Genomic DNA, 13,864 nt, shown 5'->3' on the forward strand with positions numbered 1-13,864 from the left:
TCTGAATATAATCCGCACTGTAACTTTTCACTGCCAGAATTTGGAAAATAAAGTGTGGCTTATTTTCTGGCCAATACGGTAGATGGATTGTGTGCAAGGCTGTGTCCAGTAGTTCTCTCTAGGCAATTATTCTAGGCTGCCTGTAGGCTCTGTTTAGTTAACAGAAATCTGGGGGTTCTGGATTCTCTGGAAGGCAGAGGCTAGAGGATTAATGGGATCTGGCAGCCAGGTATATCCAGATCTCTCTGCTAATATAATGAAGTTCATTGCCAAGGTTATTAGATGTCACTGTTCTGAAGTGCTGGACGTTGCTTGTACTTCCCAGCAGTCCCGCTTTCCTCCCATCTCATTCTAAATCCCAGAAATCAAATTAAGTGGTTTTCATGTTGGCCTTCAAATCACAAGAAGGGCCCTTCAGACCAAACGCCCCTCCGGTCCAGCATCCTTTTCTCCCAGTGGCCAACCAGATGCCTATGGGAAGCCTGCCAGCAAGACATGAGCACAAGGGGAAGAGCGATAGGTCAGTAGTAGAGCATCTGTGTTGCATACAGAAGGTCTGAGCTTTTAACCCCCGGCATCTCCAGATAGGGCTGGGAGAGACCCCAATCTGAAATCCTGCTTGTCACAGTGCTGAGCTAGATAGACCAGGTGTCTGGCACCATAAAGCACTCTCTCCACCTGTGATTCCCAGCAGTTGTTATTTGGAGGCATTACTGCATCCAATCCTGGTATTATAGGCCAATACTCTAGTAGGTGAGAAATAATGAACTTTCTTGTTCTATAGAACTACTCATTGGGTGGGTACTTGAAAGCTTGACCTCGGTTGGTCCAGCTTAGCTGATGAATTGCTGACCTTGAATTGACCCAGTAAAAGAGGTCACTTTATCTATTTCTCATCTCTTATTTCTCAGAGGCCTGGCTCAGATGTAACAGGAAACCCCAGTTCCCCGCTATGCGAATGAGTCTCCCGCAAATTTATGCTACCCCCCTTTCCCCTGCCCATCTCCTTTTCTGCATGTCAGAGGAGGAGACCGAGACCTAACATTTATATAGCATCACGAAGTGTCATAGCTTTTGTTCAAACATCTTCATTGGACGCCCTCTACACACTTGGAGGCTGTCTGGGAGCCAAGAACCAACCTAATTCCCACCTCCCAGACTAGTACACGGATCAGAACACCATTAACTTTCGGATTTTCAATACTCTTCTCAAAAAATCTTACCCAAATGCATGTTTAGGATGAAAAAGCACTTGGAAATCCATACACTGAGATGAAACAAGTATTTAAAGACATACTTTGTGATATGTATTCAAGGACAATTTTTTCTACAGATTTTAAAAAAGCAACCCAGATTAATGCAGAAATGGGAGGGAAAGGATTTTTGAATGAACACGTGTGAAATGAACACGGGCTAGAGTTAGAGCGGCCTTTCCATGGGGAAAGTCTGGGGAGACGTGAATGGCCCTTCGGAGCCATGAACCCTGGGTTCTCTTCCTGCTGGGACCTGCCATAACATGCTGCTTCCTGGCCTTTGCACCCTCTGCTTTTCCCCGCAGAAGATGCAGCAGTGAAAGGACGTCTGGTTGAGTGCCTGGAGACTATACTCAACAAAGCCCAGGAGCCACCCAAGTCCAAGAAGGTCCAGCACTCCAATGCCAAGAACGCTATCCTCTTTGAAGCCATCAGTCTCATCATCCACTACGACAGGTGAGCACCTCACCCTCGTTTGTTCCTCCTTAGCATGAAGGCCCTTTAAATGAGACGGTGAGAAAAAATGGCTGTTGCTTTCCCAAAGATATCTCACTGTGCAAGTGTCTCAGTGATCCTTGGCAACCTTTAGATGGCAGCACCAGGGCAAAACCAGAGGGGGGAGGGGCAGGTATGTGAAAAGCTACATTTTACCATATGTGGTGGACGTGTAGAGCGGCTAAGGGATTTTGGGAGATGATTTATAATGAGATAAAGAAAATATTTAAGGCAACTCTCCCGAAAAGACCAGAAACTTTTCTTCTAGGGATAACTGGGACAGATGTGCCAACAAAAGCAGACAAATTTATTTTAATATGCAACAACTGAAGCGAGAATGCTAGATGCGCAAAACTGGTGAAACGAGGGTGTATCTAACTAAAGAACATAGGCAGCTGAAATTGATGGAATATGCAGAATTGGCAAGCTTAACTAGTAAAATGAGAGATCAAGATGAGGCAGTGTTTAAGGGCGATTGGAAAATGTATGTAGATTAATTTAAAAATCAATGTAAACATGTTAAAACACAAGTAGGTTTTGAATAAGAACAGCAGTAAAATATATATCTGAGAATGTCATGGGGGAGTTAAGGCATAGAATAATTATGATATTCAGCTGTGGCCTTTCCCCATACTGGGGGACATTGAATGACAATCTGGTTGATTTGAGAAGTGTGCAGTCAGCCGCTGAGCTCCACCGGGATGTCCCTCCTGCCATGCTCAGATGGGGCTTAACTTTGTTGACCCACAGTGAACCCAACCTGTTGGTGCGGGCATGTAACCAACTCGGCCAGTTCCTACAGCATCGGGAGACCAACCTCCGATACCTGGCCCTCGAGAGCATGTGCACCCTGGCCAGCTCTGAATTCTCCCACGAGGCCGTCAAGACCCACATTGAGACCGTCATCAACGCCCTCAAGGTCAGAACCCAGTGAGGGCACGGGCAGAGCAAATGGGTGAGGTAGCTTGCACCAGGAATGGGATTGAAGGGCTGAGTGAGTGTGATCTCCCCAAATCCTCCCCCCCCCGTGTGCTGCTGGTGAAATTGGGTGTGGGGGGGGGAGAATTTCACTGAGTGTTGCCCATTGGGAGATGGAGTCTGCCAACATCTCAAGGGCCACAGCCTCTTCTTGCTCATCTCATCCTATCCAACTGCTGGTTGTTGTAGTGGGCTTGCAGAAGATGCTCCGTTTGTAAGTGTGCGAGCCAAACAACCGGGGCAAGAGTGGAGACTGGGGTTATGCCGCAGGCAAGAACTTGCCGGTCTCACACTCCCGGCCTCCTTTTCCCAGACGGAGAGGGATGTGAGCGTGCGCCAGCGGGCTGCCGATCTCCTCTACGCCATGTGCGACCGCACTAACGCCAAGCAGATCGTCTCGGAGATGCTCAGCTACCTGGAAACGGCAGATTACTCTATCCGCGAGGAGATTGTGAGTGGGTTTTTCAACTTGTGGGAAAGAGGCTGCGGGAGCTTATTTCTTCATCTAGGTAGATTTCTGTGAAACAGCCGGGGGGCGGGGGGAGGCCAGGAGGTTCCTAATCCTCTTAGAGGGATTTGGCACGCAGGGCGGCCCCACTGTCGGGCAGAGCAGGGCAGCTGCCTCAGTTGGCATATGCTGGAAATTTGGAGGGAGGCGATAGTGGCAGCCCTGCTGGCTATTTGCACTGAGATCTCCCAACCACTAGCCATTCCCTTTGATTGGAGAACAGAGGTGTATGCTCAACTGCATAGGAAGCTGTTTTCCCTTTGCCAGTGTTGAAGTTATATTCAGCTACCATTCTAATTGTCTTCTGTATGTGGAATGGTGGGGAGGAGAGGGGGCACAGTACCATCTGCATCAAGGTGTCGGGTCAGCCTTGCTGGTACTGGGGAGTGGCCCCTAGTGGCTTAAAGCCTGATAGGAACTGGCAGGGCAGGGCAGTATTTCATTTTCCATACCTCCCAGGTGCTGAAGGTGGCTATCCTTGCTGAGAAATACGCAGTGGACTACAGCTGGTATGTGGACACCATCCTCAATCTGATCCGTATCGCCGGGGACTATGTGAGCGAGGAGGTCTGGTACCGCGTCATCCAGATCGTCATCAACCGAGACGACGTCCAAGGCTATGCTGCCAAGACGGTCTTTGAGGTGGGTGGGGTTGGTCAGAGTCATTGACCGCTTCTTCTTTGCCTGCCCTGTTGCTCTGGGGAGAAGCCTTCCCTTCCCTCTTTGTTGTTGGACTACAACTCCCATTAGCCACAGCCAGCATATGGCCAGCGGTCAGGCATGATGGGGGTTGGAGTCCAACAGCATCCGCAGGGCCACAGTTTCCACAGTACTGCTTGCTCTGTGGGTGGGTGAGATGCGTGTCCAGGTGCCTCGCTAGAGGGCTGCTAATCAATACAAAACGGCCTGAGAGGATTTCTGCAAATTTAGGTGAGTTCATTTCGCAATATTAATAAAGTGTCTGTCACAAAGGCTACATCTAGATGTATCTGTCAACAAGAGCGGGGGGGGGGGGAGCAGTTCCAAGACCTATAAACACAAGGGCCAGCCAATCAGCCCTGTGCAAGCCAATCTTTGTCACAAACAGCAGAGGAGGGAGAGAAGTTTGCCCTAAGCTCAGCCCTGGGGAGATGGCAGTCCATGTGTCACAAGCTGTGATGAATGCACTTCTACAGCATGCTCACCACTGAATTTATGTACAGGCAGCGACCGTTTTAAGCATGTCCAGTGTGTGCGCAACCGCACCCCAAACATGGAAGCGACCCGAAAGTATCACAAAAGGGGGCAATAACCTGTAACTGTAACAACCTGCAATTTCATAAGAGTATGTATTTAAAGAGGGACGAAGGTGGCGCTGTAGGTTAAACCACAGAGCCTAGGGCTTGCCGATCAGAAGGTTGGCGGTTCGAATCCCCGCAAAGGGGTGAGTTCCTGTTGCTCAGTCCCAGCTCCTGCCCACCTAGCAGTTCAAAAGCATGTCAAAGTGCAAGCAGATAAATAGGTACCGCTCCGGCGGGAAGGTAAACGGTGTTTTCGTGCGCTGCTCTGGTTTGCCAGAAGCGGCTTAGTCATGCTGGCCACATGACCCCGAAGTTGTACACCGGCTCCCTCGGCCAGTACAGCGAGATGAGCACCGCAACCCCAGAGTCATCTGCGACTGGACCTAATGGTTAGGGGTCCCTTTACCTGTATGTATTTAAAGTAGATGAATAAGTGAACAAATTAAATTAATTTGGATATGCAGAAGATATTAAGAATAAATTTAAGGAACCGCAGAAAGAAGGGGAAGGAAGCCAAGTTTTGAAATGTTAAACTGACTGTAAAATTATTGAAATGTATAAACCTGAAAATCATAAATATAAAAAAGGGGGGCAGGGGCTGAACGGGGTGCTTGCAGGCTTTTTCAATGGTGTTTCAAGTATGCGCAGTTTCACTTAAACGTGTGGTGCCTTGGAACGCAACCCCCCACATAAATTGGGAATCGCCTGCGCATCTCGATTCAGCCATAGTTCTTTCTGGGTTAGAGACCCAGAAAGAACCTAAAAGAGCCTGATGCAATTGCGGTGTTAGTCCTTTTGAGACACATCAGGGAAAGAGCTAAACAGAAGACCTCTCTTTAAATCATGGCCTGATGGTTGCATGGGAGCATGAATGGGAGCTTATTTTTTCTCCCTGCCTCCCTACAGCACATTGCAGATCTCCTTTCTTTTCCATAGGCCCTACAGGCTCCTGCCTGCCACGAGAACATGGTGAAAGTTGGCGGCTACATCCTAGGGGAGTTTGGGAACCTCATCGCTGGAGATCCTCGCTCAAGGTTTGGAACTGTGGGAGGAAGGGATGTGTGCAGCGCCTAGGAGAGGGACCCACTAGCCCACCTTATCGGTGACAGATTCTTTCTCTCCATCCACCGATCCTCAAAACACCTCTAAGTGAGATGCCTCCTCAAAGCCATTCAGTGGGGTGGTTCTCTCCAATCCCTGTGGCAGCATCTCGGGAGTTCTCAGCCCTGGAAGCCCTTGTTTGACCATTCCAGTGGGCGCTAGGCCAAGCATGTCAGGGAGAAGGCAAGGCTAGGACTCTGGCATGTAGATTCTTTTGGAAGGTGGGATTTATATTTATTTATTCTATATTATCCTTCAAACACGTGAGCAGTCTGAAATGAATGGTACAGCCCAGGGACAGGTTAGCAGCCTCACGGAGAACTAGGGCTTAGTTCTGTTTGTGGGGGCTCGTCCCCTTCTTTTCTTAGCTTGGTGAGGCACGTTAGCATGCCTTGCTTCAGGTCCCCTTCCCTCTGCTATGCTGACTTGGAGTGGGGCAGCTAAAAATGGTGCCACCCTCAACCCGTGCCTCCTTCCTGTATACCTGAAGGAGCATCTCCACCCACATCATTCAGCCCAAACACTGAGGTCTTATGGTGGTTCCCTCACTGCACAAAGTGAAACTACAGGGAACCAGACAGAAAGCCTTTTCAATAGTCACACCTGCCCTGCAGAATGCCCTCCTTGGCAGATGTTAAAAACTATATAATTTTTCATAGACATCTGAAGGCCAGCCCTATTTCAGAGTGCTTTTAACATTTGATTTTGACGTTGTTTTGTTGTTACTTTTCCTGTATTTTTGTTGGAAGCCACCCAGTGTGGTTGGAGCCCAGTCAGATGGGCAGGGTATTAGAAAGAAAGTATGATACAGTGGTACCTTGGTTCTCAAACTTAATCCGTTCCGGGAGTCCGTTCGACTCCCAAAACTGTTCGAAAACAAACGCACAGCTTCTGATTGGCTGCAGGAGCTTCCTGCTCTCAATTGGAAGCCGCGTCGGATGTTTGTCTTCTGAAAAGCATTCGCAAACTGGAACACCCACTTCCGGGTTTGCAGCATTCAGGAGCTGATTTGTTTGGGAGCCAAGCCATTCGAGAACCAAGGTACCACTGTATTATATCTTCCTTCCTTCCTTCCTTCCTTCCTTCCTTCCTTCCTTCCTTCCTTCCTTCCCCTCCTCCAGCCCTCTGGTGCAGTTCAACCTCCTGCACTCCAAGTTCCACCTCTGCAGCGTCTCCACCCGGGCTCTGCTCCTCTCCACCTACATCAAGTTCATCAACCTCTTCCCTGAGACCAAGGGCACCATCCAGGAAGTGCTGCGCTCCGACAGCCAGATCCGCAACGCCGACGTGGAGCTGCAGCAGCGGGCGGTTGAGTACCTCAAGCTCAGCTCCATCGCCAGCACCGATGTCTTGGTGAGGGGGAAACTGGGAATGTTGCGAGAGGCGGGCGGGCTGGTAGCTAAGTGAGCCATTCATCTCAGGGAAACAGAAACTGGTTGCAGCCGCATCAAATAAGGGGAGACGTAAGGCTTCCACCTGTGAACTGAAATCAGCTCTTGGGATTTTTTTTGTGCTGTGCCAGAAGCCCGTTTCTGCCCCTTTGCCATAGGCCACGAATGGGGAGCCAGGAATAGACCTCTGGTTTCCCTGCCTATGCTGCCTGTACTGATTGGCAGCAGCTTTCTAGGGTTTCAGCAACCGGGAGGTGGTAGGGATTGAACCTGGGACCTTCTGCACGCAAAGCGGAGGCTTTGCTGCTGAGCCACAGCTCCCTTTCCAAATCCCATTGGCCCCAGACAGCATGACCCAATGATCAGGGTTTATGGGAGTTGTAGTCCAACAACATTGGGTGGGCCGTACGTCCGCCACGCATGAATGAATGAATGTGACCCTTGAGCCGAAAAGGGCTCTGGAGCCTTTGAGGATTCCAGCATTTCGCCTCCCTGTAAGATCTGCCTTTTCCGAGTGGAATTGTATGGGATTTTAAAATTTTTATCTCTGTTGTTTGCTTGTTTTGGGCACCGGATTGGTATTTTATTGTTTTTGCTATATTTAAAAACAAAACTGGATGCTGGCAAGAGAACTGTGGTAATGGGGCAGAATAGAAGTGTCATGAATGAAAAAGTTGGGGGTGAAGTCAAACTACTGGAGAGTTACAGCCCCTGCTGTGGCTGTAGAGACATGTTTTATTGCAGCTGGGGCAGATGAAGGCGTCCAGTTGTGCTGCTGCAGATGCACCATGGCGTTTCTTCTCTCTGCGCTCCGCCCAGCAGTCATTTCTCCTCTGGTCACTGCTGACTGTCTTGCCTCCAGGCATTGTGGTTGTCTGGAAGGGATTCCCACATGGTGGGGTTGGTGTTGCCAACCTTCATCTCACATTTGCAGACATCCTTTGTAGCACAGAGTTGGTCTGCCAACGGGCCTGGTGCCTGAAGCCAGCTCCCCCTAGAGCATGTCCTTGGGAATCCTGCCACCTTTCCATTCTGCGGACGTAACCAAGCCATAAACGAAAAGCAGACGAATAACTCGTCATTCGAACCCTTCTCCCTCTCCCCAACTCCGCCCCTTAGGCAACGGTGCTGGAGGAGATGCCTCCATTCCCTGAGCGCGAGTCCTCCATCCTGGCTAAGCTCAAGAAGAAGAAGGGCCCCGGAGCTGGCAGCGAGCTGGATGACGGCAAGAAGGACCCCAACTCCGAAATCAATGGGGGCATGGAACCCTCAGCCAGCACTGCCGTGAGTGCCAGAGGCAGAGGGGGTCTGGGGTTGGAGACTTAGGGTGTCCCCTGGCAAGAAAATGGTGTCTTGTGTGTGGGAGACCTGGACTCTGTGGAAAAGGGAGGACTCGGGAGTCAAAGCCCAGGGTGAGAACCATTTACCAGAAAGCCTGTGGTGCTGTAAAGTGGAAAGGGAAGTGGGTGGGTGGATTCTGCAATGGCTGACGAACTCCGTTAAGAATTTGTCGGCTTGTTGCCAGATCTGCCAGCCAGGAGAAATGCAGTTGTGATGTCTCAAAGCTGGTTGGTGCCCTGGTGCTGCCATGAACACAGTGCATCCCTCTTCCCTCCCCTTGGGCCTTGCCCAAAAGATAAAATACAAATCTGAGAGGTGGGCAGCAGGGGTGGATACTGTATAGAGTTATATAGATCTAGAGATTAGAGTTAGTAAAGAAATGCAGGTCTGTAAATTAGAAATGGTCAAGAAATAATAGATACAGAAAATGGAATTAGTAAAAGGCAGCACCGAGAGGCTTGTCCCTTCCCTGCAGAAATGAGGAGGTGTTAAATGAATCTGATGTAAGAATGTGTCCAATTTGCACAATTATTCCAATTGCAGAATTTGTTTTTTTCTGGACACATTTTAGTGCAGGAGTAGAGAGAAAGCATGCTCCCACAGCGCAGGGCCCGGTGCCTTTTCCTCTGCCCCCAAGGTAGGTACCAGGGTTCTTGGGTTCAGTTCTCAAGGCAGGCGCATGGAAGGACCTTCACCTTGGCTTCTCCCTCCCTCCCGCTTCCCTGCAGTCGACGCCATCCCCCTCTGCCGACCTCCTCGGCCTCCGGGCAACCCCAGCAACTGCCTCCGGCGTCCCATCCAGTGCTGGCAACCTTTTAGTGGACGTCTTCTCGGACAGCCCCTCATCCGCAACTGGCCTCGTGTCTGGCGCAGAAGATAACTTCCTGAGGTGAGGGGGCCCTGGTGGGATGTGGGCACAGGCTTTTCTGGCCCTCTTGCTTTCCCAGGGGAACTGGGCAGTGGTGCTGCGGCGAGTAACGGCGGGCTCCTGTAGACACAAGGCCCACCAAATGCTTTCTCCATCAAAAGGCTGCAAGCCATTTTTTTTTCTGGAGGAAAGGAACTCACTCACAGAATGGGGATATAGGGCCTTTCCCGTTGCCAGGAATAGTAACTCTGATCCACAGCTAGCTCAGAAAGTCGAGAAGAAGCCTGGCCTGGTCCTGTGTTTCAGAAGGGATGGTGTGGATTTTCCCTGCGTTCATATTTGCTTTGGGCAGACCAGATGGATTTTGAGGGTGCTTGTTTCCAAGACAGTGGGGACCTTATGGGCTTTCTCTGTCCTTTGGGAGAACGGCATGTGTTAGTCCTCGTGGCCTCGTCTTGCTCTCTGTTTCTTTGCCCTCTTTTTGTGTATGTGTGTATCTCTCTCTCTCTCTCTCTCTCTCTCTCTCTCTCTTTCTGTCTGCTGCCTCTTGGGAATGGTTCTCTCTCTCGCTCTCTCTTGCTCTGCCTTGGACGAAGCAGTGACTTGGAGGCTCCTCCCGAGAGTCCTTCATCCCTCTTGGTGGAGGCTGGCCTACCTGCAGAGTAAGGGGCTGAAACTCTCTCTCTGCCAATACTGCCCACCCTGCTATTTACCCCCACCCCTCCCCAACCTCCTCAGGGGCACCTCTCAATGAGTCCCGGTTCTCTGTTAGGACTCCCATCAGCAGAAAGGAGGAGAGGGCATCTAGTAATTTTTTTTTAAAAACACCACCTGTGTGTTTGATTACACTTCAGCTCTCTGTGAAAGGAGAAGGGTGATGGAAGTTGAAATGATGTTCTGTGACAGGGATGGGGAACCTTCGGTCTTTCAGGACCCCAACTTCTATCAGCGCAGGCATCATGGCCAGTGGAAGTTGAAGCCCGGCTGCTGGGAGTGACAGGCAGGAAGAGGCTTCCCTGTAGCATCTGGTTGACAAGCTCCTTGTCCTTGCCTTCAAAGCACCCCCCCTCCCGGCCTTGCTGTCCCACCCGCAATCTCCCCCCCCCCATATCACGACACATCTCTGCCCGTGATCTTCAGTCTTCTGGTTCCGCTGCCCTCCATCATCTGAACGTCAGTGCCTCCGTCCTTTCTCGCTTGCAACGGCGTCCCAGGACACCTGCCTGACACCACCTTTCTTGCCTGCTGCGAACCCTTCCTACAAAACCCGCACCACCCCCTCGGACCCCCACGTCACGCTGTAACCAGGCCTATGCGCAGGCAGCCGAAACAACTGCATACTGCCTCCCTGTCCTCTTATTTTCTCCTATGGGTGGAATTTCGAGATGCTCCTTGGGACAGGGACCCTCTGCTCTTGTGTTCCAAAAGTGCCATGGACACAGATGGTTTCAAGCAAGCAGATAGGCAGAGTTGGCTGTGGAACAGAAGTGAGCAGCCCAAAGGGAATTTCTCTTTCCTGACATGTGTCGCCTTTGGGGCCTCTAGACTGCAAAGGCCAGAGAGGCCATTGCATCCCAGGGCTGTTGAGGAATTGGGAGTTACTTTTAACTGCCTTAAGCCTTTCACATTCTTCACGTGAGCGAGGACCACAGGGTCCAGGGGGTGGGAGGCCCATGACTAGAATATCATGCTTCTTTGAGAAAGCAGGTGGGTTCAAGCCCCTGTTGGCCAGATGTCCTGGACTATCAGTGGCAGCAGTGTGGGAAGTTGGTGCAGATGTAGGTCCTACCACAAAGGAGTCCTGGGTTCCGTTGGGGTAGAAGGTATCTCTGAGTCAAGGAATGTAGAGTTGGGTTTCTTGGGCTCTGAGGGCAAGGCGAGCTTCTTAGCAGGTCAGGGCACCTAAGTTGCTTGCAGACGTGATTTTTGGAGGAAGAAGAGTCTGCCTATGCGTAAAGTCACTCACTTGGATGGCTTTAAAAGAGGATTAGACAAAATCACGGAGGATAAGGCCAGCAGTGGCTGCTAACCCTGATGGATATGCTGTCGCTCCACTGTCAGAGGCAGCGTGCTTTTGGAAAACAGCTGTACTCGGGCCCTGCTGCTTGCAGGTTCCCCATGGCACCTGCTTGGCCACTGGGGAACCAGGATGCAAGACTGTGATGCGATGGTCTCATCCAGTGGGCTCTCCTTTATGTGTATCTTAGCAAAGGTGATGACGATGCAAATACATTTTGCTCTTGTCCTTTTAGCGCAGGTGTGTGTGGGGGAAACTTTGCCCCCTGTCTCAGTTGTTGCTAAACCACCCCCAGCAGGCATAGCCAATGGGATAATAGACATAGCAGTTGAGCAACAACTGGAGAGCCGAAGGTTCCCAACCTTTTCTTTTAGAAGCTACTTAGGAACGGTGCCTGGTCCTTCCGCTGCCTCCTCACCTGCTATGTTGCATGCTGGCTTGGTGTCTCTATATTTTTGTGTGTGTGTGCGTTCGTTCGTTCTCTGCCTCCTTCTGGTACTAACCTGGTGCTGCGCCCTGGTGACTCATCTTTTCTGCTCTCTCTTTCTCTCTTCCCCACCCCTGCCAACCGCTGGTCCCCTTTGCTATGGCCTTTGCCACCACCTTCAGCTCAGGGGCTGCCGCATCTGTCTCTGAGGACCCCGCTTTGCCTATTGCTGAGGCCGATGAACTGCTTCACAAGTAAGATCCTGCAGCGGGGCTGTGGCTCCCAGAGGCTGGGGCTGTGGGCGGAGGAGGCGGTGGCAGCGGTGGCGGACTGGAAGTCTCTTCCCCTTTGCCACAATAGGCTTTCTCTGGTTCACCAGCCTGATCCCACCTATTAGCTCAGTGGGGCTGGGAAGCGTTTTCAGCCCAGGGGGCCACATTTCCTCATGGGCAACCTCTCAGGGTCCATGTGGGTGGAGGTGAAAGTGGGCAGAACAACAGATGCAGCTCTTAACCTCTGTACAGTGAAGCTTTCTACATACACCCACACACCTTCATCTACTCAAGCAAGTGAGATCATCACAGTTTAGGATGAGTCAGCAAGCTTTTTCAGCAGGGAGCCGGTCCACTGTCCCTCAGACCTTGTGGGGGGCTGGACTATATTTTTTTGGGGGGGGGAGAGAACAAATTCCTATGCCTCACAAATGACCCAGAGATGCATTTTAAATAAAAGCACACATTATACTCATGTAAAAAGACGCTGATTCCCAGACCGTCTGCGGGCCGGATTTAGAAGGCGATTGGGCCGGATCTGGCCCCCAGGCCTTAGTTTGCGTACCCATGGATACATTTCAGCCAGGAAAAAGCAGCAACGGAGGGGGCAGGCTGTTAAGGGGCGTGTGTCCTGGACCTCAGGCCCAAAGGAGGGCTTGTGGGAATGGTTGAGTGCAGGGATACCAAAGAAAGGATGTCCAGCCACACCAGAGTGATCCGTTCTAGTGCTTTATTAAAAGAAAAGTGCAGACTTACAGCAAAGCAGCCTGCCAGGTCTCCCAGCCTTTGCAGACGTGGGACGGAGACCACAGCAAGGAGATGGCTTGTTCGCGCCCAAGCAAACGTTCATGCAATTCTTTACGCACAAAGCAGCATATGTCACTTTGGGCAGACCTTCCTATTGTTTCACCAACCTGACAAGATGAGGGCCTAGGTGGCAAATACCCAAACCTTACAGATAGCTCCCCTTTCTGGGCTCAGAAATCCACAGATAACATCAAATCAAGCCCGTTAACCTATATATCAAAACAAGGGACTATGTAGAAGCTCATTGCTATGACACAATACCAATTACGGGTGGGGTTATCTTGACTACCAAGATGGCATTAAGCACAGCTTTCAGAACAGTTCACCTTTAGTTCAACACAGCGTAGCCTAGGGAGCCAGATAGAAAGGCGTGGAGGGAACCTCTGCCCCGGTCTGAGGTTTCCAGCGTTGTATTAGCTTCACCTGACACTGCTCTCTCCTATGTGCTGAAGTTCCTCTGCTTCCCAGGCATGGCAGTTGGGAAGAAAAGGGTCTCCTCTAAACAAGGGAGTATTTCCAATTCATTGACCTGCTGTCAGCTGAGCCTTGAGCTCTTAGATAGCAAGAGGTAGGCTAGGATTGACCGGCTGCATGTCAAAAGAGATCAGAACCAACAGAAAGGGTGGTGTGGGGAAGCCCTGGGTGCTACAAGCCAAAACAGGAGGAAGACCTTGGATACCTGCCTGCCTCTAACCAACCCTCTGTGGTCTATTGCAGGTTTGTGTGCAAGAACAACGGAGTGCTCTTTGAGAACCAGCTGCTGCAGATTGGGGTGAAATCAGAGTTCCGGCAGAACCTGGGTGAGTGGGGTTTGGGATGGTGACCAGCTCCCCCAAGCTGCATATTAGGAAGCTGGTCTTTGCATTTCATTGGCTTTGCTTCAAGGAGACGCTCCCCACATCAGCTTCCTTGATGGGCTCCCCACCTCTAAACGCAATTTTTAATCCTTTCCCCTTCAACTCCGTTTGCATGTTGACATTTACTAGATTTTTGCTTGTGGGGCAGGGGGCAGTAGGTGCCTAAGTCTCTGACAAATTGCGGTACTTGGATTTTGGGAATCCTGTAGTCTAAGCGTTTGCTTGTATCGATTGATTGATTGATTGATTGTAATGTATGTGTTGCCTTT

At 50.7% G+C, this 13,864-nt stretch overlaps 1 protein-coding gene across 7 annotated transcripts in view; it reads left to right on the forward strand.

The window, feature by feature from the left end:
* Positions 1–13,864, forward strand: part of AP2A1 (adaptor related protein complex 2 subunit alpha 1) — a 37,199-nt gene that overhangs the window by 16,976 nt on the left and 6,359 nt on the right. For 2 of the 7 annotated variants that reach the window (XM_033171027.1, XM_033171021.1), the window contains exons 8-18: positions 1,559–1,709; positions 2,499–2,667; positions 3,040–3,177; positions 3,694–3,876; positions 5,451–5,548; positions 6,737–6,968; positions 8,126–8,290; positions 8,919–8,984; positions 9,076–9,236; positions 11,842–11,913; positions 13,456–13,538. In XM_033171027.1, coding sequence (XP_033026918.1) covers positions 1,559–1,709; positions 2,499–2,667; positions 3,040–3,177; positions 3,694–3,876; positions 5,451–5,548; positions 6,737–6,968; positions 8,126–8,290; positions 8,919–8,984; positions 9,076–9,236; positions 11,842–11,913; positions 13,456–13,538 — 1,518 coding nt within the window. The remainder of the gene's footprint in view (positions 1–1,558; positions 1,710–2,498; positions 2,668–3,039; positions 3,178–3,693; positions 3,877–5,450; positions 5,549–6,736; positions 6,969–8,125; positions 8,291–8,918; positions 8,985–9,075; positions 9,237–11,841; positions 11,914–13,455; positions 13,539–13,864) is intronic. The other 5 variants (XM_033171022.1, XM_033171024.1, XM_033171023.1 and 2 more) reach the window with 5 other exon arrangements.

The sequence above is a fragment of the Lacerta agilis genome, chromosome 14, assembly GCF_009819535.1.
Source record: "Lacerta agilis isolate rLacAgi1 chromosome 14, rLacAgi1.pri, whole genome shotgun sequence".
NCBI classification, from domain to species: Eukaryota; Metazoa; Chordata; class Lepidosauria; order Squamata; family Lacertidae; genus Lacerta; species Lacerta agilis.